This window comes from Brienomyrus brachyistius, chromosome 23 (genome assembly GCF_023856365.1).
Source record: "Brienomyrus brachyistius isolate T26 chromosome 23, BBRACH_0.4, whole genome shotgun sequence".
NCBI classification, from domain to species: domain Eukaryota; kingdom Metazoa; phylum Chordata; class Actinopteri; order Osteoglossiformes; family Mormyridae; genus Brienomyrus; species Brienomyrus brachyistius.
The window spans coordinates 20,946,064-20,973,952 of record NC_064555.1 but is presented as its reverse complement, the minus strand read 5'-3'; the positions used below and the strand labels follow the sequence as shown (position 1 = coordinate 20,973,952).

At 41.3% G+C, this 27,889-nt stretch overlaps 3 protein-coding genes across 4 annotated transcripts; 1 reads left to right on the top strand and 2 right to left on the bottom strand.

The window, feature by feature from the left end:
* Positions 1-398: 398 nt before the first annotated feature.
* On the bottom strand, positions 399-12,751 carry zgc:85777 (uncharacterized protein LOC405871 homolog). The gene is made up of 9 exons (XM_048993592.1): positions 12,523-12,751; positions 8,082-8,202; positions 4,453-4,582; positions 4,232-4,338; positions 3,533-3,700; positions 3,117-3,290; positions 1,965-2,126; positions 1,738-1,888; positions 399-731 (listed from the first exon to the last, which is right to left on the bottom strand). The coding sequence occupies exons 1-9, from the start codon at positions 12,745-12,747 to the stop codon at positions 641-643; spliced, it is 1,329 nt and encodes a 442-aa protein (XP_048849549.1). The 5' UTR covers positions 12,748-12,751; the 3' UTR covers positions 399-640.
* Positions 12,752-12,970: 219 nt separating this feature from the next.
* gngt1 (guanine nucleotide binding protein (G protein), gamma transducing activity polypeptide 1) lies at positions 12,971-17,547 on the bottom strand. Of its 2 annotated transcripts, none has more exons than XM_048993595.1 (3): positions 17,517-17,547; positions 13,764-13,862; positions 12,971-13,345 (listed from the first exon to the last, which is right to left on the bottom strand). In XM_048993595.1, exons 2-3 carry the CDS (start codon positions 13,857-13,859, stop codon positions 13,220-13,222), a joined length of 222 nt encoding a protein of 73 aa, XP_048849552.1. In that variant the 5' UTR covers positions 13,860-13,862; positions 17,517-17,547; the 3' UTR covers positions 12,971-13,219. The 2 variants fall into 2 exon arrangements, with proteins under 2 accessions (XP_048849552.1, XP_048849551.1); XM_048993594.1 differs by lacking the exon at positions 17,517-17,547 and adding an exon at positions 15,049-15,118.
* Positions 17,548-18,657: 1,110 nt separating this feature from the next.
* On the top strand, positions 18,658-21,418 carry tfpi2 (tissue factor pathway inhibitor 2). The gene is made up of 5 exons (XM_048994418.1): positions 18,658-18,817; positions 19,064-19,234; positions 19,849-20,028; positions 20,534-20,707; positions 20,911-21,418. Exons 1-5 carry the CDS (start codon positions 18,745-18,747, stop codon positions 20,988-20,990), a joined length of 678 nt encoding a protein of 225 aa, XP_048850375.1. The 5' UTR covers positions 18,658-18,744; the 3' UTR covers positions 20,991-21,418.
* The last annotated feature ends 6,471 nt before the right edge of the window (positions 21,419-27,889 follow it).

Here is a 27,889-nt window from a genome sequence, read left to right as displayed (position 1 = left end):
TGGATGGATGGATGGATGCCCACCCTATGAAACTTTCTCTCTGTGTGCAAACAGCCTTCAACACACTGAGGGGACTTAACCTTCCCCTACATCTAACTGTGTGAAGAGTGTACTGGCGCGGAATGGCTGCCATCCCCTCATCCAGGTTGGGGCTACACAGTGGTGGTGGCTGAAGTGGTTCCCCTGTGGTTCTGTAAAACGCCGTATAAATGCAGCATTCATACATTCATTTAAACAGTCCTGACTGTTTCCCCCTGCTGATACTACTTGATGTGACAAAACCATTTTCTGTAGATTTCCAAGCAGCTCAACCAAATCTGGGAATGTTGCTATAAAGATTTAAGTACCAAAGAGAAACTCTGTTATAACAAGGTATAATAATTGAGAAATTTTGGCAGTTTGTTGCAAAATTAATAATTTTATTACAGGCCATACATAATTAAAATAAAAACTAAACCTGGCGATAACTAAATTATTCAGTTTACATACAATTATAGGTACATTTATATTAAATAGCTGTTGCATTCAAAATAGTATTTTAATAGAGTGACCATATTAAGTACTACTAAATGAATTTATTTTCGGATGAAATCTTTCCAGCTTGGTCAGAACAATCTTCATTTTTTCCGTCGCCATGACATCACTTCCTGGGCAGCGTGTCCATGTACTTGCAGATAATGGACAGCATTACTTCATCCGCTCCTGCCCCAATGGACATTAGTCTGGAGTCCCTAATTACAGCAAGCATAGTAAAATGAGTTTCAATTTAATTCCACTTCTGGCACTTAGAATTACCTTGACACCAGCCAAAAAAGAAATGCCTGCCTAATAGGACAGGATTATTTTCTGAAAAAGAATCTCTACTTCACTTTTTGTACAAGGTGCAAATTGTCCATTTTCCTGACTAGGTGATACATCTAAAATCTTAATTTAATGCTTTAAAAGGAAAGCGCTTTTCTGTAACAGTGGTATGACCTTAAAAATAACACTGATTTCCTTGTGGTGAAAATTGGATCGCTCCAAGTTGTTATAGGAAGCACGCAGAATAAGAAACGTAACTTTGAAAAGGTTAAAATCGGGGAATAAATCACAGAAGATTGAGCGTCATTATACAGCAAGTTACATTCAAACTCAGGAAATGTCCACGAACACGTAAATATCTGTAGTTAGAACACTCAGTCCCTGCCTGTTTTAAGCAAACCAGCATAAACAGGAAGTGACTTGATGGTGCGGGATAATATCACTGTAAAATGCAGGAGATAGACCAAGACCCACGGTTTGGTTCATAGAGGTGTTCAGGTTTTGCACGTTTAAAATGTGTATTTCTGTGCTGCTTGGTTCTTTTACTCACTCATACCACCAGAGGGGCAATAAATCACCCCATTCTACCCTTCAAAACCCCAGTGTCCCATAGTTTCTGCTCCCTGCTCCACCCATCCTCAATGGAATTCAAAGCATTCATCCTCCCCTTCTATTGCATCAGTGTCTCCCAAGAGTTCAGGTGTGGTGTTGAATAGATTGGGGGAGTGGTCAATGATGTGGACTAATGACGTTATACTGCATGTTCACTGTTCTGTTCTATTAATGTAGTACACAAACACCAATAAGGAGATCCCATGTGAAATGATTCAATGGTGTTGCTAAGGACCATCCCTGTACATGTACTACTCTGTTCTGAGAAAAAGCAAGTCCCCATTGGTGTGTAAATGCATGTAGCTGACGCAGGCTAACGCTCACCTGTAGAACCTGCTGACGAGGACATCGCTTGTGTAGCCCATGCCCCCCCAGAACTGCAGGCAGCTGTCGCTGAGTTCCCGAGCCAGGCGACCCGCCTTCAGCTTGGCCATGGAGGCCAACTTGGTCACGTCATTTCCTTTTATATACAAAGCTGGGCAGAGGAGGGTGGAGGATCAGGTGAGGGGAACTTACACGTGATGGGGCACGGAAGCGGCGAGAAGCGTCACCTGTCGCCCGGTGCAGGAGCGACCGCAGCAGCTCCACCTCCGTCTCCAGCTCCGCCAGGCGGAAATGCACCACTTGGTGGTGCAGCACAGGCTTCTTGAATATCTGCCTCTGTCCCGTGTACTCGATGGTTTCCTGGATTATATTGTCCATCGTGGTCAAAACTTAAACAAGTTTAAAAAAAAAAAAAAAAACATCAAGTAAACGTTGTGTCACCATTAACTTATTTTCCAGTAATAACACCTGGGAACTTGTATGGCGTAACAGAAACTGAAACCCATGAAATCAAAAACTCAAGTACATATAAAACTTCCGACCAACTGAGAAATAAAAACAGCTTTTGTGTTTGCCTACGCTCAGCAAGTTCCAAAGAATTGAAAACAAATGTTACTTTTCACACTTCATATTTATGACGGAAATAGTATGGTTTCAGGGTACATTACCTGTATACAGACGCTCCTCTACTTACAAACTTTCAACTTACGAACTTTCAGACATACGAACGAAGAGGACTGTAAGTCCAAACTGTGTTCATTGGGCTCCCATTTCCTGTCCGCAACATCAATTTTTTTTCTGCCCGCCAATCCCGCCCAGTACGACTTCTGACCGCTACTCCCACCGCGCAGCAGCGTAGCGTGCGAACTCCCAGCATCCTAGTTCTTAGTACTTGCGTATACCCTTAAAATAATGTTGAATGATGACTTATTTAGCTGTGAACGGCCGGTCGGAACGTATCTCATTCGTAAGTAGAGGAGCTTCTGCACTGGAAACACTAAAGCAAAATATTTCAAATATTTTCTGGTTTATGTTCAAGATACTAGCACTAGAGAATATATCTCAAACTGGCACAAACCATTTCCCTTAGATAAAAAACATTCTTATATTTTATTTTTATCTAATTGTGGTGTGAAACCCCTAATCTACTATTAAAAAACTTTTAACACTGACAGAAAGTTTGTCCAAATAAACTGTCAAGCAATGACAAATTGTTTTGCGGTAATACTATTTGATGTCGGATAGGTAGGAATGCATCTCCTGGGTTGTTCTCTACTCCCATTGTGATGGTTTCCATGGCTCCCCACCACTGCTACAAGCCGCTCTGTAGTAGAGCATCCCAGAGGAAAGGCGAATGAATCACAGGCCAGGTCACTCACTGTTGGCTACGCCCCAGAGTCGCTCCTCCTGAAACTGCAGCATCTGATATGTGAATCCCAGTCCCTCCTGGCCGATGATGTTCTTGTACGGGATGCGCACGTCATCGAAAAACACCTCCGCTGTGTCAGATGACCTCATTCCCATCTTGTTGATTTTCCGGGCAATGTGAATTCCTTCCAACAGAAAAAGGAATCGCACCCAAAAACGCTTCAGCGTTAGCTGGGGTTCGGCTCTTATGAGGTGTGACCTCCCTGAACTGTCAGTAGTGATGCTAACAGACATAACATTCATTAGAGTGATTGAGGATTACTGGTGCTGATCGTCAATATATATACAAATACAATACAGTATGAAACCAATATATGGTATTTTGCTTTTTTTAAAAAATGTTCTGTTCCGGTCTCAATTCGTCTACCAGGCAGGTTCATCGGCAAGCAGATGAGAGACTTGTTCTTGTGTGGAGGTCCGTCACTGGTGTTGGCCAGGAGGCACATCCAGTCGGCTTGGGTCCCGGTTGTTGTCCACATCTTCCCGCCATTAATGACGAGGTCATCCCCTTTCCTCACAGCTTTTGTCTTGATGCCTGAAAGAAAAAAAAAAAAAAAAAAAGATGTCTGACCTCCTACGCATATAAATGCATGTATTTACTGAGTAGACCATCTAAAGAATGAATCCTTTCTGTGGTATGTGGCTCTGCAGGGTAGCATTCGGTGCTCATGATTGGAAGGTCGCCAGTTCAGATCCTGCGATCAGCAGAGTGATTTCGCCGCTGGGCCCCTGGGTAAGGCCCCTAACTCCAAATTACTCCAGAGACTGGCTGACCCTGTATTCCAATTTGTATGTCGCTTTTGATAAAAGTGTCTGCTGAATAAGTAAATCAATAAATAAAATGATTTAATCTATGAGCATTTGCAGTAAGAAAAACAAAATAATACGCCCCTTTTGAAAAGTTTAATCCGACATATTTTCTTTGCATGCTAGCACACTCTCCTCAGGCCATGGTGAATAATGCAGTACTGTAAATGTCTACTTATTTCCATATAAAAGGGTAAAACTCCCTCTTCGACGGCCTGGTTATTAATCAGGCTAAAAGGCAGGCTTCTCTAAAACCTACTTGCTACATCTGAGCCAGCTCCAACCTCGCTTACTCCCAGACAGGCCACTTTATCTCCCGTAATGGAGGGCTTCAGAAACTCATTCTTCAGCTCTGCGGAGCCAAACCTGCCATTTTACAGACACAGTTAATTACAAGGAAGCTTCGACACAACATTCTGAATGGAACCTAACATTAGCATAACTGGGGATCGGCCAATGGGAGGTGGTGGGCGTGGTTACCTGGCCAGGGCAGGCGTGGCCATGTCTGTCTGCACCCCGATGGCCATTGGGATCCCCCCGCAGCAGATGTTACCCAGCTCCTCTGCCACAGCCACACTGTAGCTATAGTCTAATCCCAGGCCTCCATACTCTAATAAAACAAACACATTGAAAATTAACGTCACGTCTCAATGTAATCCTTCAAGCATAAAACCCTTTAAAGCCAGTAATGCTTAACACTGTTTATGTGCAATGCAGAAAGCTGTCTCATGGTAATATAACCGTTAGCGCCAAATTAAGTCTGAGGAAATTTCAACGGACATCCAAAGGCACAATTGCTTGGCAGCATTGGGAACACGGTGCCATCAGTCTTCCCAAGAGAATCATTTATAATATGTTCTTTTTAATCTTTAATAGAGGGAGAGAACTGAAATGGAAAAACATTGCATGTGATAAGCTGGGAAGCGTCATTCAGGCAGGCCTCCCCTTTGGTGAATCTGAACTGTCAGTACCCAGTAGGAGCATGAAGGTGGTCATGGACAAACTGAAGTAAACATGGAAACCAGAGGTTAAAGGTGAGGAAACATCTGCATATAGAGTGATAATTCTGTCACTGAGCTGGACTGCTATAGGGAGATTGGGAGGTCGAGGCGGGGTTTGCAATTCTGCTGGCAGCAGCTACATGGACCTAACAGGCCGAAGCCTATAATAAAGTTACCATTATATTGACACTGTACAGGAAACATGGGTACAGGTGCCAGAGCTCGCTTCTGAACTTGGATCTCCTCCTGGAAACTAAACCGCACAGAAAACTCAAATTCCATCCAATTTTCAGGTGTCGACTTCCCTCTAAAAATGGTAATATGTAGCTATTGGACTGAAGAAACAAATGGCTCAGATGGAAGAGAATAAATCTGCTGAAATGTGCCAGGAAGTTATAAAACCTGTGAGATCGGTGAAGAAGAGGCCACACTGTGGGCAGCAACATCACCTGTCCTGCCACCTGCATGTCTTTCCTCAGTCACTGCTGTACTTCAACTTCTTTGTCATTCAATGTCACTATTTGGTTCTAAGGTTGCCATATCTTCCTCGGTGACACCACAGGTTTGGTTTATAGCTAATTTGATCAGTATTTTTTGTCTAGTTCGGTTGTTCGGACAAATTTATTCCAGGTGTGAACAGCGAATTTCATGTGCCAAAATGGAAGAGTTCTTATCAAGAGTACAATTTAAGGTGGATTTGCTTAATGCCCTTTTACTTTTATTAAATGTTTTTAAAGGTTCTTTTTAAATGGCCTTAAATGACGCGAGAAATGACTTCAATTTTTTTTTTTTGAGGGGTCACACGACATCTGTATCCTGCTCCCAGAGAAGAGAGAAGGTTCTGACTTTACAATAAACTGCAAACGAGAGGCAGGCGTAGGGTTAAAGAGGCCGCGCTCTACTGCGCTGCAGCTATTGCCGCACGCCAACGTTCACGCATGACATAGTTACAGAGCCGTACATCTGTACCATTGCATCCGGACAGCGACGCGGCTGGCGGTAGGCATGCAAAAACGTAATCATCCTATGAAATGCTTCTGCTCCTGTGGGCGTTGGTTCACCTCCATCATGTAGGGAGGGCCACAGGATTCTCTGGAAAGACCAGAGGGGACAACTGGGTGCGCTCTTCCCCACCCCCCAGGCCTGGAGTGGAACCGGACCTGACCTTCGGCCGGTATGGCCTGTTATTTGGTGCGTTTTAAAGACAAATTAAGACAGAGCAGCCAAAGGCTTCTGTATACAGCTGTGAAACCCTCTACGAGGGACAAGCTTTCCTGATCTACCATAATTCTTTTTGTCCCCAGAGTTAATGCATAATCACTGTCAGCACATTTTGATACTTTGGCCTGAAGCAATCTCCTGCAGACAATGTCCTTTCACAGATTCACTCCTTTACACGCCTTTAGGTGATACAACTCATTCCAAATACCTTACAACCCAATATAGCCAGCCTGGACATGAAGCAAAAAATGTCAGTATCATCACAAGTAAAAAATAATGCTTAAAATAATTTGTGGAATATCACTTTATAGGATCTTTAGCATACTTTAATATTTTATATTTTCAAATCCATTTGAAGAGATACTGAGATCTCCAGCATAATAAAACAATATTAGGAAACTGTAAGATTATTTTGAATTTATGATGTTTGTCTTTCGGGGCGGCATGGTGGTGCAGTGGTTAGCACTGTTGCCTCACACCTCTGGGTCCCAGGTTCGAGTCTCCGCCTGGGTCACATGTATGGGGTTTTCTCCGGGTACTCCGGTTTCCCCCCACAGTCCAAAAACATGCTGAGGCTAATTGGAGTTGCTAAATTGCCCGTAGGTGTGCATCTGTGAGTGAATGGTGTGTGAGTGTGCCCTGTGATGGGCTGGCCCCCCATCCTGGGTTGTTCCCTGCCTCGTGCCCATTGCTTCTGGGATAGGTTCCGGCCCAGTAGGATAAGCGGTTTGGAAAATGGATGGATGTTTGTCTTTCACCAAGATCACAGAATATTCCGCAAATGAGGCATCACTGCATGCACATGTGAACTCTGAAAGCAACAATTCTGACCTTCAGTTTTATTTCTGAAGTCATCGACACCACTAAGATTAGATGACCTTCTCTCATTGCCGACTTGCTGACTAACAAACCCAAGTGTCATAGGGGAGAGTGGAGCCATTTATCCGGTACCCCTGCACCAGGTTTTGTGGTTAAAGGCCTTCCTCCAGAGGACCAAACCAGTGACGACGCAGTCCAGAACTCGGTACACCTGGAACCCAGCACTCAATGATGAAATCAATATCCAGTCCAACACCTCATTTTTTGATAATTTGCCCCAACTCTTTTGCCTCTGAGCATCAACAAGAATCGCTAATAGGAGAACTTCTCCAACCCTAACGCAGAGGGAATCAAGGATAACGTCCAAAGAGTCTACCTCTAACCAGCATTCTAAGAAACTGTGTACAAAACTGCTCATCCAGACCCTGCTCATCTCACCTGGATGAATGAACTGCCACATGCCCCACTCACTTACTCAGAATTCTCTTGCACCTCTTGTTTATCTTTCGAAGACTCACATTGCATGCTTCCAGCTACTCAGAGTTCAGTTAAAGTTGATGATATCAGTACTGGCATACAGGGTGCGACCGGCACCATTTTCTGTACAACTCTCCAAGCAAGCCAATGCTTACACATGGGTTCTAAACAGTGGGATGTCTGCATGCTCTGTTTGAAGGGCAAGAACCAATAGTCACCTTCACTGCGGTGCTTCATGCTTGCTGAATAAATAAACATTTTTAATCAACCCAGAGATTTAGCTAGACCATTTACATAATATGGTTTGTGTCTGTGAAAGGATCCATCTAATCGGCAAAATTACTTATCCAAGCAAACATCTCAGTTGTTATCCTGCATATCTTATGGGTAAATAAAAACAGTAATATGAGGTTATTAAACAGACAAAGCAAACGGGCCAAAAATAAGATTCAAACTCCTTTTATTTATGTTAAGAATAAACTGCAGACAAAAATGAACTTAATGAAATTAAATCAAATTTTAATAAAATTAAAAACATGTTAAGGAAAATCATTTATTCAAAAAAGGGCATGAATGTGATTGCAGGGTTACCTATTGGCTTGTTAACCCCAAGAAATCCTGCATTTCCTAGGATCTTAAAGATCTTGTGAGCTGGAAACATGGCCTCCTCCTCCCATTGGTCGACATAGGGGTTAATCTCTGTGGAAATTATCTGCAACGTGGAGTGGGGGGGGAGAAAGAACCTTTACATTATCAAAATAATGGACGACAGCAATTCAGAAAGCATACGTGATTTTAAACACCTTGTAATGAGTTCAATTATACAGACAAGATACTTTTTAAAAGTATATCAGGATTCTTGCAATTCATTGGGACTTTGCCAGTACAAAAAGAAAAAAAAAAACTATTTGGCTATTTGCCATAAATTACGCAAGCCCTGACTTTATTCGGAATGCAGTCTATGATAAGAGTGTTATATTAACTGTATGTACCGAGGTATAATTTACAACGAAATGATTAAACAAGAAGCAGTCATATTTCACTGTAATTCAAAAGGTGTGATATATGACGTAATTGTATTTAAGATTTGCAAAAAAATATATAGTTTGAGATTACACAAAAGATGCTTTTTGGAAGCTAATCTTGTAGCAAAGAATCACCTCCCCCACAAGGAAACAAAGAGTGATGATTCTCAAAAATATGCGTATTATCTTTGATGAAATAAACAGGGCCGATATTTCTCGAGAAATGTATTTTCATTAGAAATATATTTTCATTAGGAGTTCATGTTGGAAATTAGGGAAAGAATTTAAACTAGTTCAAAGGCTGCTTTTCTTATCAACACGACTGATTTAAATTACTACCTTTGGTACACTGCTAAAGCTCGATAACTGTGAGGTAAACTCTCCAAATCTCAGGCGGACCAGCTATCCGGCCAGAACGCTCAACACAAAACAAATCTTACGCGGCACTGGACTCATCATTCACGCATTTAATAGCTGCGCTATTTCACTTTGTTCGGGTTTCCAGAATTAATGTACAGAATAAAATGCTTTATGCACTTTGATTTTTAATGGTCCTCACCAGCAGACCTTTTGAATTTGCTATTATTAATAATGGCTGCCCACTATTTGATGAGGCTTTAAAGGGGCACGATAAAATGAAACAGGAAAGGAGCCCCTGTACTGTATGTATAAACTAACCATATAGCCTAAAGAATATCGATAACTAAAAAATATTCTTGAATGCTTATTAAAATGACAAAAGGCCTTGAAAAACATGTCAGTGGAGGTTCAGAACAAACTCAACATTTTATATCAAATGTAATCACGTTCAGATGCTTTAGCGCAACGATTCTTTCCAAAAGGAAGAGGAAGTCCTCCGATCGCCAATAAAAATGTTATTTCATGACACCTGGTTATATGGAACTTACAAACAGTGCAAAAGCCCATCCAGGCAAAACAAGCCAATTGTGGGAACTAACGTTTGTCCAAGAAACCTAAGGAAACAGGCAAAGAACCAGCCAGTGAATTAAGCAGCACTTACAGTGAGGGCATCTTACAGCTTGTGTCCTGAAGACAACACATATTCATTCATAAGGGCTTTATAAACAATATTAATTGATTAAAGTAAGTAAACGATTCTGCTAATCAGAGTGTCCATCATTAGAAATGTAAAATATTTACATGGCTAAGTCTTAGAAATGTAACTGTTCAAATTAAAAATTTCAAACTAATACTAGTAATTATAAAGATCACTGAAGACATTTGGTAATACATTTATAATAAATATAATCCTTGAAATGAGGTTTGGCGACACATTGAATATATCTATAAAATTTTGGTATACACGCATTTGTATGTGTATTTTGTTTAATCCAGGTCTATACACCGAGAGTGAAATTTGTCCAAAAAAATGAGGTCGGGGGCCACTTAATGGGTTATCGATCCACATCTGAAAAAATATTGGTTGCTATATATAAGCATCTGGCCAAACTATATCAGCGGACTGAAACAAGGTATATGTACTTTGACTTTGAAACATTTAACTTGCAGACACTTCTTTCCTCTTAACTGAATGTTATTGGGCAGAGAGCCTCGGGGGACCTTTCCAAGCTTGTGGACATGCAGAAATAAAGTGAGAACACAAGCGCTGCCGCTCTCCTGCAGGGCTCCGCGCCGCTGTCTCAGTCACGTTCGGCTGGCTGTTTTCACACCAGTGTATCCGCATTCAACTTTCTCAGTAAATGAGCTTGATTCCCATGCCCCCCCCCCCAAGCAGTACTGTTGTTTTACCCCACCCCCTTCCACTTTCAATTTAAATCCTACTTCACATAGCAGACAGTTTTACCCTTTGGGGATCCTAGGAGCACTGTGCTGGAAAACAGCATCGTTCCCATTAGCAGTGTATTCATTTTTGGCTGGGAGACAAACAGGTGACCTCCATCAATCTCAGCGCGATGCAGAACGGGACAAGGCTGCGTCCACTTTGTTAGAGGGAAAGCCTGGCTTGTAATGTGAGGCGAGGACAATGAGACTCTATGGTCTTTGCCTTGACTAGAATAAGCCGTCATAGCATCTGGATGGATGGATCCTGGGATGGCTCCGAAAAACCATATTTTCCATGGGAAAAATTAATTTAAGCCTAATACCAAGTTTCTCCCCCAGTGACTAGGCGACGGATAAGCAGTTGTAACACTGATGTACCACATTTCTTAGACCAAAATGGCCCTTATACACTATAGTAAAGCTATATCAGCAAGTGTAGCAACTCGGACTCCAATTCTCCCAGGAACCAATCATGTCACCATTTTCTTAATAATATGGATTATTTTCAATTAAAATTGCAGTCTTGATTCCTCAGGTTGTACGGCTTAGATGCATTTGCTATATTCCTGTTTTTTTTTTTTTTTTAATGAAACTGACATCCTAGACGGGTTGTCACCCTACAATAAACGCGAGTAAATCTAATGCCAGTACAGGATGAAGCCAGGGTCACACTGCTGTTAAGCGCAGGCCAAGGTGCCCTTATTGTGGCAGGCAGAATCCCTAAAGATGCCCAGATAAATTAACATACCGCCAGAGGAACTGTAAAGGTTAGCCAACAGAAAACGAATGGCACGCACATCAGGACTGCTGAGACAAACGCTTTTCAAGCGTTCAGTGGCATTTTGATTGAGGATCAGACTCCACCTGCAGTCTTCTTCTCCCGCAAGAGTAACCAGAGTCAAAATTATTATCGGAGATAGTGGGGGTGAAATCCATGCCTTTATAATGATGCAATCAATGGTGATATATTGGATCCCACCTCTCATGGAAAAAATATCACAGGACAGGCTCCATATAAAAAGGAAAAAGCTAGCAATCTTAGTCCTAGTTTAGATATAAAACTGTAATACACGTTTTATTATTCATGGGTGATTACTACAGGTTAATACACAGTGCTGAGAGTGACACAAAAACATGTTAAAATACATTAAGGTGGCGATACTGCAAAATAGTCAGAATTTACAGAAATAGCTTAGTAAGCTCATGTACCAGTACAAATACATAACGCACTGGTGTCAGCAGAATCTGCGTGGTTTTGGACTGATTGCATCTTAACTCGTCCTTATTGATTAGTGTGATCTCCCCGTTATGAGTTTTACGATTTGCTTTCAAAAGCTGACAAACTAGAGTTCATGACTAGAGTTCAAGCTTCCTGACCAAAATGGTATTACCCAATTCCCCAAATACTTGTTATTTTGCTTCATAATTAAATGTACACCAAAAGAAACACAGGGAATAATTAAACAATGTTATAATTAACGACATAAGACAACAGGTTTTCGCTTCGAATTAGAATGTGCCAACCACGTTTATTTAAATGTTACATTGGGATCCGCCGTTTTAAACGGGGGAAAACATCTTAATTTCTTTCTAACAAAAGCGTGAGGAAGCATCGGGATGTAGGAACAGAATTTTTAAAACTTGTTTTTACATTAGGCATTTTATTATTTAACTCGCATACTGCTGTCCAGGTGTACGGGTCAGATCTATAAATAAAAATATGAATAGGCCTTGGTCTATAGCGGTTAAATTAGACATTAACGCTAAGGCCAAATTGGTAAGATTCCACGTAAGCAACGGAACGTTAGTATTCACGTAAGTTACGTACCCTACGTCACGTGACCGTTCCTGCCATCTTTGCCTAGTTTAAATGTCCAATATTTACTAAACTACTGAAGCTGCGGAAGTATGTTTCTCGAATAACTTAAAAGATGAAGGTTGCATGTTTATATTATTATACTGCACGTAAATAGTGGGACTCGTATGTCTTATTTTGTCCAGTAGACTATTTATACAGCGGGCGGTAACTTCCCTTAACCTTTCACCTATTTTTGAGAACACTGTTGGTACTCAAACTCTGCAAACTGCAGCGCGCATCCAGTACGGTGTAAACAGTGGTTCAGCTGCCGTTATGAGCTTTGCGTGTAACCACATCACGATGTAGCAGCTTAAGAGACAGTATTCTTTAAGGTAATTTCCCATACCTTATTGAGAGATTCTTTCAGAGCGAAGTGTTCCTGAGTGTAAATCAGGTGCTCCTCTGCAGATTGTGCGCCAGAACTTGCTTTAGGTTTCGATGATACACTTTCCGAATACTTCTTTTCGCCATATGCGAAAGACCGTGGATAAATCTGACGCCGAAGTACAGAGTTGATACTAAATGCTACACCACGTAAAGCCATTTTGAAATCGCTGAACCTTTTGCACATGCGCACCAAAATAGTGCGGGGTTGTTCCAAGACCCAAAACAAATGCACTTTGTTGCTGGGTTGTTGAAAGAAACCCTATTTGCAAAAGTCAGTTTGGATTATTATTTTTTTTCTGCATAGTGGTATAGTTTTTTGTTTAACTTAAAATAATAAAGTCCTGCAGTAGTAAACAAGCTCATTAGTTCCAAGTGCTTTATTCAATATCAAAACAGATGTTGCCCACACTACAGACTTGCCCAAGAGGGAAAACACTCAAATAAAGCTCTGACAATCCTTGTAGACAATTATTTTATTTATTATCTCGCTTTGCAGGGAAAGTACAGTGGGAATTCATACTCTGAAGCAGGTCTTGGGGATAGTAGATGTTTTCAACGTCCCACACCTTTCATTTTCAGTCCAGAAAACCTAATTCTACATGCTATGAATGCTGGAGTGGCTAAGCTGCAGGAGGACGACTTGTCTACTGTCCAGTTCAGGAAATTACACACCCGCCTTTCTCTTTGAATGGGTTTTTCTCTTCAGGAATGCCCTTGACAAGAGGATCCTCTTCTGCTCCAGCTTGAATGTAATCTCTGACCTCCTCACAGCATTTTGATACCTGCAGTTACAAAACAGATTTTTATTATAATCAACAAGAATGGATGAATTCAATTAAAAATGTACGGGGTAACATCTAATTCTTGTTTATCAGAATAAACCCACTGGCCCAATTTTAGAGCTGACTAAGCAAGATATAAGCAGCGCAATCAGTTGAAGTGTTTAGGATAAGTGGCTCAGATTTCAATCCTCTTTAAGTGTTTTCACTACATACTAATGCAAATCAAACAAAGATCATTCTTTATTAGAATAGTTTTGGCTCCTTTTACCTAGTGTTTTGTTCTGAATTGTTCCTGGTTGAAAAAGCGGTTGTGTTACACCCCCAAAAAGTGTCTTTATCATGTTGTTACTCTTACAGCCCAGTTCTCAGCTGTGACAGTGTTGTCTGTGAAGGTAAAAAAAAAACAAAAAAAGCTTACCAGAGCTCTCTCCAGCTTCACTTCAATTTTAAGCTGATCGACCTCCATTTTTGCTTTATCCTTGTCTGTCAAATCATCTACATTAATAACTGGCATTTTCTGCAAATAACACAAAAATATGAATGAATGAAAATTGCTTTATTTAATTTGCATGCATATTACTGACTAGACTATGACATATATAGTCATAATGCAATCAAAATAAATAATGTAATAATAGTGTTCTCCAATCAGTTATTTTATGAGTTATAGCAGTAAACAAATAGCTAGTATTTTACTGGTGAATGCCATGACTTTTAAATATGATTTTTTTTTTTATCTAAATGTCAATGGCGTGTGCTTCAGTGTTCGCTTTTTCCTATGCAGGACAAAATTGTTGCTGTTTACAAAATTTTAAATAAATTATAGTTGAATGCATCACATTGGATACATAATGTATGTATTTTGTAGCATGAAATGCTTAATACACATCAAAAAACAGGGGCGGCATGGTGGTGCAGTGGTTAGCACTGTTGCCTCACACCTCTGGGACCCGGGTTCGAGTCTCTGCCTGGGTCACATGTGTGTGGAGTTTGCATGTTCTCCCCATGTTGTCGTGGGGTTTCCTCTGGGTACTCTGGTTTCCCCCCACAGTCCAAAAACATGCTGAGGCTGATTGGACTTACTAAATTGCCCGTAGGTGTGAATGTGTGCGTGAATGGTATATGAGTGTGCCCTGTGATGGGCTGGCCCCCCATCCTGGGTTGTTCCCTGCCTCGTGCCCATTGCTTCCAGGATAGGCTCCGGACCCCCCGCGACCCAGTAGGATAAGCAGTTTGGAAAATGGAAAGATGATCTTCATTTAAGAATTTTTAACAGTACTGATTATACTGAATATTTTGATATACAAGATAACAGGATTAAGGTAACCCGGGTCCCAGAGGTGTGAGGCTACAGTGCTAACCACTGCACCAACATGCACGCCCCCTAAATGAAGATCATATACAGTTTTAAAAGTACACCCAGGGCTTCTAGTTTGAGATTGATCATATTATTTATTTTATGCAAAAAAAAGGAAAATAATATTACAGCATTAAAAATATACCACAATAAAAAGGCGTTATCTAGACTGTTACACAAATAGAAAAGGAATCAACTGCAGGAGCCATGTAAAGCAGATTAATTCCACACTGGCATTATGTGTCTTGTACACAACAACAACAATAATAACGCTTTTGCTTGTTATTATATGAACATAAATTATGCAGTAAATGTGCAATAGAGAAGAAGAAAGAACAGAACATACCACAACTCACTGTGATCAGTCTTCCTACCAAGAACAGGTCCAAGGTTCCCCCTCTGTCACCGTCAATCTGGTTTATAAAGTAATCTCTGTAAACATCTTACCTTCCTAAGCTGATTAAATGATGCCTCTTGGCTAGTTCATTATACTACACGGCCTTAAAACTACAGCCGGTCGGTGTTACTTGGGGGTGTATGTGTCTATGGAAATGTACAGCATGATTCCTGTACAAGGTAAGCTATGAAGTTTGGGGCATTTGAAGGATGTACTGATTTTTGGCAGATGGCACCAGAGCCATTCCTTTCTTTATGATTACGGTGCTGCTGTAGGTCATGAGGACGCAGCGTGTAATGCACTCACGATAAGACACATAATCCCTGTTTGCCCTGAACCTGTCAGGTTGAATGATGCATCATGTCCCAAACGAGACAAAGAGGCTGTGTGTCGATTTCTCCAGAGTGGGAAAAACTTACCATGTCAAAAAAATACAACTTTTTCAAGTTCAAAATTAAAAGCACACCAAAAGGCTAACGGCAAATAATTAAACAATGTAAAATATATGACGTGAGATAATAGGTGTCCGGTTTTCACTCTGAATTAGAATGTGTAAACCATGGTTATTTAAATTGTACAGCAGCATTATATTATAGATAAGAAAAATGTAAAAATGCAAATTGCTGACCTGTGTTTACTAAATAAGACTTTATTTAATACTGTGAATTACATGAAGATCACATCACATTAAGGAGCCATTGATGCAGAGACTTTTTCTCACAGACTAAAAAGAGCATCCATCCACTTATCCGGGGTCGGGTCACGGGGATAGCAGTCTAAGACCTCCCTCTCACCCACCACCTCCTCCAACTCCTCCAGGGGAATACCAAGGCGTTCCCAGGCCAGCCGAGAGATATAGTCTCTCCAGCGTGTCCTGGGTCTGCACTGAGGCCTTCTCCCGGTTGGAGATGCCTGAAACACCTCCCCAGGGAGTTGCCCAGGAGGCATCCTAAATAGATTCCCGAACCATCTCAACTGGCTCCTTTCGAAGCGGAGGAGCAGCGGCTCTACTTTGAGCCCCTCCCGACTCTCCGAGCTTCTCACCCTATCTCTAAGGCCGAGCCCAGACGCCCAGCAGAGGAAGCTCATTTTGGCTGCTTGTATCCGCAATCTCATTCTTTCAGTCACTATCCAGAGCTCATGACCATAGGTGAGGGTAGGAACATAGATTGACCAGTAAATTGAGGGCTTCCAGCTCAGCTCCTTCTTCGCCAAGATAGAATGGTAGTGTCCGCATTACTGCCGATGCTTCACCGATCCGCCTATCGATCTCCTGCTCCCTTCTTCCCTCACTGCTGAACAAGACCCCGAGGTACTTAAACTCATTCACTTGGGGCATCCACTTATCCCCTACCCTGAGCAGGCAATCCACGCGTTTTCATTCGAGAACCATGGCCTCAGACTTGGAAGTGCTGGTCCTCATCTCAGCCACCTCACATACAGGCACAAACCACCCCAGTTCATGCTGCAAGTATTCCTCGAAGTATTCCTTCCACAGCCTGACTATATTCCCAGTTGACTTCAACAGTTCTCCATCCCTGCTGTAACCAGCGTGGATGAAGCCCTGTTCCCCCCCGAGTCACCTGACGGTTTGCAGAACCTTTTCGAGGCTGACTGACAGTCTTTCTCCATAGCCTCACCAAACTTCTCTCACACCAAAGTTTCTTCTGCAGCAACCACCAAACCCGCTTCAGACTTGACCCGCTGGTACCTGTCAGCTGCTTCAGGAGTCCCACAAGCTAACCAAGCATGGAAGGCCTCCTTCTTCAGCCTGACAGCTGCCTTTACCGATGGCCACTACTACCGTGTTTGGGGATTGCCACTGCGACAGGCACGAACAACTTTCCGGCCACAGCTCTGCAATGCTGCCTCAGCAATGGAGTCCTTGAACATGGCCCATTCAAGCTCAGTGTCCCCTGACTCCCTCAGAAGAGTAGAGAAGTTCTGCCAAAGGTGTGAATTTAAGATCTCCTGGACAGGGGCTTCTGCCAGAAGCTCCCAGCACACCTTCACTACATGTTTGGGTCTACCAAGTCTATCCGACATCTTCTTCTGCTAAAAAGAACAATGACGAATAAACATCCACCCATCCCCTAATTAAGTTTGGGTCACGGGGATAGCAGTCTAAGCATGGAAGTACATCCTTCCATCCATTTATGAATAGCGTTTCCTGGTCATCGTCACTGGGACAGTGGGGAGCCCTGGAGCCTATCCCAGGCAGTATAGGACACAAGGCTGGGCTACACCCTGAATAAGATGAATGGTAAAAATGTAACTGTAAAATTATCAGCCTTTATTCCAGACTCCTAAATGAAAAGGTCACGCTGATCTCACTGTGAGAGATTTGATAATGTGAACATCTTGAATAGCCTTTGAAAGCTCAGTGACGCTGTAAACAAAATGGAATTTGCTCAAACCTTTTTTTTTCCATGTTCATGACATCCATCATGTTTGTTCCATTATCTAAAATATTGAAAATGTCATTTGGATTATCTACGAAGAACCAGGATCTCTTCTTGCAAGCCATATCTCCTAGGCATAAACAACATTTTCTTCTATCAGACATCACCCCTCGCGGTTATTTCATGGTATCCATTACACTTCTTTATCCACAGCGCCCCCTACATTTAAGGAGCGACCTTCTCTATGTTGACTCCATGTCAAGCCTGCTACTTAAATTACTGTACACAGTGAAGACATTTAGACGTTCTCTAGGCTGCTGTTTTATGAAGAAGCCCCGCCTAGATGATTACCTGTGTTTAATCATTCAACAATATGAATTGTCTTTCATTCCAGGTCACAGTCCTTGATGACACATCGGCTAAAGTTTACATAAAACTACTATGCAACCGTGTCCGGTAAAACCCACTCATACTACGTAAACTCAATCTGAACTAGCATCTCTATTGGCATTTAAATATTTGCAAATATAAACCTTCTTCTGACTAATTTGAATTATATGCGACCATTGACATATGTTGAAAAATCGATTGATTGTTGCATAATCTTTGCATGGATGTTTCAAAGGTATTTAGTATTCTGCCTTAGAGAGTAGTTACGTGGATTGTGCTTAAGCACAAATTTAACGAGTAATTTAAGTTCGGATTTTGGTCTATTGCTTTGTGTCTGATTCGGAAACATATAGGTAAAATAAAACAGGCGCGGTAATGGTTGATTAGTTTTAACAGGGTGTATGAACAAGCTATAAAGTTGAAACACAGAAATGATAACCATTTGTTATCCCTTTCTTAAATAAATATGATTAGTTACACAGTAATTTGCGTATATGGTTTAACATATAGTTAACAAATAGTTAATTTCACATTAATAATGATTGCCTTCGAAAGTATTATTTCGGTTAATCAATTAGAAAAATACCTATGAACACTGGAAATACATATACGGTGACGCAAATCTCTTATCTTATTACTTTGTAATAGGCAAAATGCCAAAATACATTTAAAAATATTTAATCTGTAAATATGAGCGCAGCAGGGAAAAGCGCGTAGCTTGTCCGCTGAGGAATGGAAGTGAGTCACCAAACCCGCCCATAGGGCCTTTCCTCAAAAGTCCACTGAGGATATAAAATGGCTAACCGCAGCAGCATCTAGGAGCATTTCTGGGTCTTTTTTAGTCAGTGACACAATGGGATTCCGTTTGCTGCAAGTCGTTTTGCTTCTTTCTCTGCTTATATATAGCTTTGCATTGCCATCAGCAGGTACAGTATCTGAAAAAAAATCTCTTGCAAAGATTTCCCACTTGTGGCATTCATTATAGCACGTCGTTCAGCCTCGTGGTTAGCAAATTGTCTTTTAAATATATATGTCATACTACACCGAATTCCGACTAAGCTATACGGATGCGCAATCTGCGGTATAAACGCAAGTTCGTGTGTATTAGTGTAGACGGATGTTTCGGAATCGTGTGAAAATGTACATGAGCGCTGATTTATGTCCGATTTCAGATGTTTGCCTGCAGCAGCTGGATGAGGGGCCCTGCGATGGTGATTCTCAGCGCTGGTATTATAACACTATAACGCAGGAATGTGAGGAATTCCAATACGGTGGGTGTCTCGGGAACGACAACAACTTCAGGACGTTTGAACGGTGCAAGAAAACGTGCTGGAGGATCCCCAGTAAGTATTTACTGCGAGTTCCCACATACCGCAGGAGTAGAAGTTGTTTGTAGCAGTACATCCAGGAAAAATATATTAAGCATGTCTTTGTTATTTCCTTTGTTAAAACTATCCAGATGGTGGTCATTTCAGAAAAACAATACAGAATTTTGTTCCGATGTTTTTCTCTCTCTTTTTTTAAGTTCCATGTGCTAAATGCCCTGACAATTTTATATTTTGTATTTTTTCCATCATTTATATTTGTTAATTATTTATTGTGTTATTTGATTGGGATTGCCTTGATGTCCTGTGTCTTTCAAGGAAAATGTTGTATATTATTTATATTTGGGGTGTGCAATCTTATCCGCGGAGGGCCAGGGTGTATGCAGGTTTGGGGTAACCTTTAGGTCAGCTGTTCAAACCCAGGTGTGAGGACTCTTCAGCCAATCAGTCCTCTAATTAGTAATCTAATTAGGAAGTTACAGTGAAAATCCGCATAGACACCGGCCCTTTCTGGGTAAGATTGGGTCCCCCTGATTTATATCATCAGGCAACTCTAAGATCTTGAGGGGGAGAAGTTCTGGAATATCCTGGGCTTTCAGACAGTGTGTAACGTAGGATCCTTCCCTTTACAGAAGTCCCAAGAATCTGCAGACTGAGCAAAGAAGAGGGTGTTGGCCGGGCTTACCTGAGACGATACTTTTTCAACATGGCCACCATGGAGTGCGAGCTGTTCATCTATGGAGGCATAAACGGCAACGGAAATAATTTTGACAGCATGGCTTCCTGCGAAGAATACTGCAGGCCTCAGAGAAGTACGTGAAGCGGTCACCCGCACCCAGAGATCAGGAGTCAATGAACGATGGCGCTTTCAAATCCATCTTCGTCATTGTTTGCGCAACTTGGAAATATACTAGGAAAGTTTCAGGGTGCCGTTACACTTTGTTTATCTAATGTTTACTTCATGTTTTATGACCCTGGGGGGTGACACCAGTTATTTCCTACATTAACGTGTCATTAACGTGTCATTAACGTGTCATTAACGTGTCATAAACATGTAATGGCCAAGGCTGATGATTTGATGAATTGCATTGCTAAACTTTAGCTGAATTGCTAAAGCAAACAAATGACTTATAATAGGGGTTAAACAAACCCAGTTAACTGACACTGGTGTTTATTTGTAGCCACTTACAGTGTATTAGTATTATAAACTCCTATTAAATGTTCATCTGCGGCCAGACGATATGCACATTTTACCTTGTTTAGTTTGTCCGGCCAGCATGTTGTTCCACTTACCAAGTCGTTACCGTCTTTCTGTAGACATTCCTCAGATCTGCAATCGCCCGCTGGATAAAGGGACGTGTGTGGCCTCCATACCGAGGTTTTACTTCGACCCGGCCTCCAGATCCTGTGAGGAGTTCCAGTATACAGGCTGCGGCGGGAACAGCAACAACTTCATCTCCAGGGAAGGCTGCACACGTGTGTGTGTCCAAGGTGCGTGCCGGAGGGCAGACGGCTGCAGATGTCTGTAATTACGTCTTGACAAAGTACCTCGCCTATGTCTAAAAATGTGTACGGGCGTAAAAAGCGTGTTATACTTAACGGAGAATGAGCTGAGAAAAGTCAGCAGTATTGAGAAGGATTATATGATCATGTGCAAATATTTCTAATTTGTGGTTTTTATTGTTGCTTTTTAGGAATGTTTATGAAGAGCAGAATGCAAGAACGCCGGAAAATCAGACTGAAAATATCTGGTGCCAATAGGCCAAAATTCTAGTTATTTCTGTGCACTACTGTATCATATTGAACAAACGATAAATATTTTTCTATTTAAATGTTTTCTTACTTGATATTCATATGCTGGTGCAATTTACTGTAATTTGTTAAAAAATAAATAAGTTTTTGAATAACTTGCTACAAAATGCCAACATTTTTAAATTTCATTTTTATGGAATGTGAAACATGACATACATGTGTTTATTTTATGTTTAACAGTTTATTTTTTTACCAGTTAAAGATAGCAGCTTAAAATACTATAGTAAATATCCTATATTATGAGCACCCTGAGGAATTTGGTGTGTCGGCTGGTCTTGCATGTAGCTTGTAGTCACATGTATAAGATTTGCTGTATAAAGAGTGAGGGTTGCTGTGTACGTATATGTAAATATGGGACTAACTTTCCAGTAAAACCTGCATTTTAAAGAATTGCGTGATTTAAACCTTTGATAAATGATTCCCAGGGCACAGTTGTGTTTTCTGGCAGTTGACTTTTCCACGGGTTTGCTTCTTATGAGAAGGTGTGTCCATTGCATATGATGTAATGCTTGTTCCTTTCCATTTAAAAGGATAGTTTTTTTTTTTTGCCAACAGTTGGTGCAATTTGTACAGGCATGTCATTTTCATGTCGTTCACACAGTCCTGGCGGATCGTAAATCATTGTTTATGAACAGTATATGATTATAGTATAGCTCCCATTTATTTTTCACAACGGCAATCCTGCAGGTTCTGAAATGAAACTTTCAATGAGTCTCTTTTTCTCCGCTGCGTTTCAGCAGAGAGCGCGTACTCGGGTCAGTGGGAGCAAAAAGTTGAGAGTGGACGTATCTCCCCTCCAGCCTTCTTGCCCCTTTCTCACATCCAGGAGGCTTGTCTGGATCAGAAAGAGATATATACTCTACTGCAGTGTTTCCCAACCCGGTCCACGGGGACCCCCAGGCAGCCCAAGATTTCGCTCCCTCCCTTCTCCCAGCCAGACAGTCCATGTTTTTGCTCTCCTATTGGGTGCTGGGAGGGAGCAAAAACGTGGACTGTCTGGGGGTGCCTGATAACTGGGATGGAAAACATTGATCTATATATATATCTGTATATACTGCTTCCCATCAGAGTTTTAGGTAGTTGCCATTTTTCTTGGCCTTGAATAAGGACGTGTCAAATTGTGTCTACCTTTTTTTTTTAAAAGAAAAACTTCTGTTTTCCATCTCTGCAGAAAGTAGCTTGAGCTCAGTTTGCTTAAGATAACCCCACTTCTGTCTATTGTATTCAGCAAAGAGTTATTTCGCCTATTCATGGCAGACTCAGTAGCTTATGTTGTAGGTTCAGGGCTAGACTATCATTAAAGAACAAAAAAATAAATAAATCAAATCGTGGAGTTCAACCCCCTAAAAGAAGAGAACTGCAGGAGCAGTTTGAATGGAGCAACAGCAGAAAATAAACATTTTAAATAATCAATAAAAATGTTAATGAATTTTAAATTAATTGTGAATAATCCCCAATTGGCAGGGGGCACCTAGCTGTTTAAATCCTAATGAGGTCAGCGTTCGTGGTCAGCCGTCACGAATACAATCAATTTAGCACAGCGCTGTGCCGTTTCTCTCGTTTAATACAAGATTGTCAGATTTTCATTTATTAGCATGCATGGTATTGGAAAAAATTCTCTTAACGGTCACAGATCCTTTATTTGCCTATTGTGTATGAGTACAAAGCAAATCTTGCCCACATCATCCTGTCAGTAATGTAGCAGAATTATGCTACGTAAAAGGCACTCACAAAGCAGTGTACAAATTATACAGATGATGACTATAAGTACCGCTGAAATAATACTGTCTTCATAGTCTTAAGAGGTGGCAGTGGCTCTTGTTCCCTCTTTCGGATGGGAAAGCAGCCTTTAACGTCAAAGTCCTGCTCCAAAGTAAATGCGAGGGGCACTAGAATAATATGTTTCCTCTAAAAAATGTGGTCAGCAGGAGCGGAATCGGCTTGCCTGCCTACATCCGAGTTCTTCCGCTTTTTGTGATTCTCGTTACACAATTGTTCTGTGACCTAAAAGACTGATCTATCAAATGAACGTGCATAAGAGCGGCATGAAATGCTCATTAATCAAAATGAACTGAAAAAAAATGTATCGAAGGAGTCCAATTTCTGCACACTGTGTATATTTGCGGGATTTCACAGCAATACACTATAACGACAAGGTCATATCCACTGCAGCAGGAAATGCTCTTCCCTGTTATTGCTATGGATTCCTAACGATGCCTGGCATGTACGACCACATAGGGCAATACCACGTACAAGGTAATGGATTAACTGTACATCTACGTGTGTAGTAAGAATGAAAGGTACTCCCTCCAACCCAAATATATTCGGAAATATTGTGCTGAAAGAATGGATGTTAAACGTCCAGGTCACCTATGTGCTTAAAAGCTTTGGCATGCGGCCCCTGGGACTAATAATCAATTGTGTGGATGGTATTTTTAAACATTGCGCCCTTTGTGAAAACCTCCAGAGAAGAACATGAAAATGATTCCCTCTTATATAGGATTGCTTGTAGGTTTGAATGATGGCCATATTGGTCAATACATGAACGGTTTACCAGGTTTGGCTGCAGTTCCTTTCTGTATAATGCTCATGTAGTTTAAACATGGACACCGCATATCGCTAATGTGACACTAATCAGGCACACATTCACTAGATGGTTGCATCATGAAAATATGACCGCAACCACTATTAAAGCCAAGCCACGTATGAGTCAGCTCAAGGTTGTGCCTTGATTCATAAGCAACTTTAAAGTGCAGACGCAATCGAGGTCAAATTATCTGTATTTTTATTTTTCCATCAGTTTAATGTGTGGCGTTTACTGATTTTTTTCCTTACATTCTGTATTTGACAGTAATAAATAATATTTAATAATAATATTTAATAGTATTTACATTTTATTAAAGTAAGTAAAAATGTACATGACACCTAATTGCCCTGCGGTGTGTTAGCGCATGACCAGGGTTGGTCCCCCCCCCCCGCGTCTCCAGTTGGGATTAAGCGGTTTCAGAAAATGGATGGATGGATGGATGGATGGATGGATGGATGGATGGATGACACATAATTGAAGGTTTATTTTTTTTAAGAATCTGTGTCCAGATATTAGTATTGGCTTTTGTTTTATTTTCAGCATTTCTCTCACAGGTTAATGTAATACTCTGTATATTAATATTAATGCATTAATTTTGAGCACGTAAATTGATCTATATAAATACTTATTTCATTATTTAAACTGCTGTATTAATATAAATATTCATTCAATTTGTTGAAATTCCTGTTTATATGACGCGTTAATCAGTTTGTTTCACTTAAATATATTTAGAAAAAAATAATTGTTACTAAGGTTCCGGAACACCCCCTGCGCCCCCTGGTGGTAAGGATTGAAATACGTTACAAGCTACGAAGTTAATTTGACGGTACCCCGCTGCTGCGGAATGTAATAGAACATAAATACCGCTGTCGGGACGTTAGTCCGGACGTCACAGATGATTTTATGATCTTCTCAGAGCAATATGTATGTGTCAGGAGAATGATATGGGTCTAGCAATGATCTTATATAAGATATACAAACTGGAGACAGTAAAAACCTGACAAGTCCTAACGATCTCTCTGCTCATGTCTCCCGCATCTCTTTGGTATTCATGTTACTGACACTATCGAGATGCTACACCACTGACCGTATCCACCTGCATGATGCTCTTGTACGTCCATCAGGGGCGTCAGAAGCATTCTGAATGTGGGGGGGGGGGGGACACTGGCATAAAACCAATATTTTATGTTAAATGCGGGGGTCCAAACGAATAATTATGAAATGTGAGGGTGACACGTCCGACGCGACGACTCCCATGACCTCCATGGTTAATCTACTTGTTTATGTCCCCTTGGCTCTTTCGATCCAGACCCTCAGCGTATTACCTGCTCCTATTCCATCTGCCTTTTTACTGTGATAGTCCCTCTCCTCTCCTCTCCTCCCCTCCCCTCTCCTCACCTCCCTCTGCTGGTTACTGGTCACTGATTAGGGCCCATTTGATTGACTGCCCAGGAGCAAAGACCCACTCGCCAAACCTTCATCTCCCTCCCAGCATTACATTCACCCCCGACCTGCACACCATGCACCTTGTCCTGTGGAGTCCTTCTCTTCAGTAATGGGCCACACTAAAAGGCCCTGATTGTTCCTCTGGATGGCAGTACTGAAATTTCTGTATTTTGTAGTTGATGTAACTATATATAATTTAGGTGTAATGTATGAAATGGAATTTGATTGGCATGGTAATTTGATACATTTCCTGGTCACAGTGTTATGAAATACTAACATGGCTTTTTTTAAAAAAATAAATAATCATGAATACACATATATAAGGCCTTTGGGCAACATTGTAAACATAATCCAAATGTAATTGGTTTATGCATTAAACATATAATACAGCCATTAAATTGTCTGTGTAAAAGCGTCAATTTCCAAGAGACATTGATTATTTATGAAGCACGTGTGACAAAATAGCCCATTACTCAGAAATGTTATGTCCTTAGTATCGCATTTTAATGTCTTTTGCATTTTATAATGCGTCTTCATTGTCAGGGAATCAGGAACATAGACGTAACATGCATATGCTGTGCATTGTACAGTATAATAAGAATGCTTGAATAATCTCCAAGTCTGGCCAGCATTTTTAATGCACCCTTAGCTGCTGTGATCAATAGAATTTTTGTACTTAGTTGGTCAAGGTGCATAATTTTGATTGCAATTGCTCTTCTTCCCCAGACCAACAGTAGATAAACTATGGCTTTTCATGGGAAAATATGCATTTCGCATTATTGTTGATCCTATAAATAGCGGTGCCACCCATCTTTTATAATGTATATTACAGGACACGGCAGTTATTTTCCAATATGGGCCGATCCTCTATTATTATAAAGGACACATGGCAAGCGGACCCGTAAAATGAAGCAGCGACGTTGCTTTACATTAAACTTAGCTTAGCTGATAGTTATGAAATTACGCTCAGTGTCCAGGTTGATATGCAAACCTTCCTAGTACCAGGTAGAATCCCTTTTTACCCACAGAATACCCTGGATTCTTTGAGGCGTGGATTCGATAAGGTTCTAGAAGCTTTTCTAATGGTGCTTGGTTCGTGGCATCTTTGCGCTTCCTCTTGTCTTTAACGAGTCAGCCTTTCTCATCAGACCACTTGAACTGCCAGTAGGGGGGGGGGGGGAACTTAGGGTGATTCCAAGGGCTCAAAATCTCTGCCAGTGACTGTACCTTTTTTCATCACGCTATTCTCTCTAATGCTGCTGTGACTGAAAACCCCGCAGAGGGCAGCTGTTTCTGAGATGCTGGAACATGGAACAATCATGTCTGACATCAGCACTCACACCCTGCTGAGGATTACACTTACCTGCCCATTCTGAAGGCCTGTCGAACAGTAACTGAGTCTCATGACCCCTTCTGTGTCCTTTATGAACTGAGTCACAGTCATGTGATTCTCTGTTTACAGGAACAGACTGTTCGCCTTAATGAGCAGGTGCACCTAATAAAGTGATCTCAGGGCGTACTTGCATTGTTTGGTCATTTATAAAGCTTGGTGTTTCACTACGGTGATTCAATTCGAGTTCTCTGCTCCAGGGTACTAACAGCACTGGTACCCGGGAACAGAGTACGAAGCTACACTTTTTTTAGGCTTACTTCTGCCCCATCTGCTGTGCCAGACGTAAAATGAACAAAACAGCGCTTTCGATGCTTTCGTTTCCTATATGTCTGTAAGCTTTTGGTAATCCGCTTGCCAAGGTGTATTAGTAAGACACCTTTGATTCAAGATGTAAATTCTTATATCTCTGCTACAGAGTATCACGTCCAAAAATGACTACTTATCCCAGAAAGATCTCATTAAAGAAAATCTTTTTCTGGTGGCTCACTGGCGGCATGGTACAGGAGGCCGGTTTTTCTTGAATCATCAAAGGCAAAAGCATTTCAGTATGATTTTCATTTGCCCACACAGCACACATGTTGCATGCGCGCACACACGTTCGGACAGACAGATGTAATTCTCTGGAGACAAATCCATTTCCTTATCAGCTCCACTATTTGGATGGCAGTTAAAGAAAAAGCATTTCCATCCAGAAGAATGTGTCTACTATACTTCAGTGGAATATTTTTTGCGATAAATGTAATTCTCGCTGTATATTATTTCCATTATCTGCGGCCTCCACAGGTTAATCCCCAGCTGGGTTCACCAGCTCATCTGCTTACAGATGAGGTGGCTGGTGCTCCAGGCCTTCCTCGCTGCAGCTGCAGCCCTCCCTCCGGGGTCCTGAGAGGTGTGTCCGCCTACCTGCCTGATTTATGTCTCGCTGCCATTTTAACCCCTTTCCCTTTCATTCATCTTTTGCCTTCATATGCATTCATATGCAAGGGAGCCACTCTTTTATATAACGCCCTTTCGCTGCAATTTTCCATGCCAGTCGGCAACCTTAATTTGAAGGGGAGTAAAACTAAATATTTTGTACCCACTCAAAAAGATTCACATGATAAATGAATCAGAGACTGATTGTCTATGGAGGGGTACTAATTAGCAGAATAGTGTCTGGTTAACCTTATCTCTAGTGCCTAGTCCTCTGATGATTGTGGCTTTTTTTTTAATCTGCGGTACATATACTGATAGAAAATTAGAAGTTTCAGCCTATGAATAGTAAACAGCTACTTTGAATAAATAAAATGATTGCTGGCTTCGCAGACTCCATTCACGCGAATGGATTTGCACTGGCCTTATTGCTCTCTTTGTCACTAGCTGCGGGAGACGTCACTGTCCCGATAATAAAACACCCCAGTCGGCCTTATCTAAATGCCCTTTAGCATGGGAATAA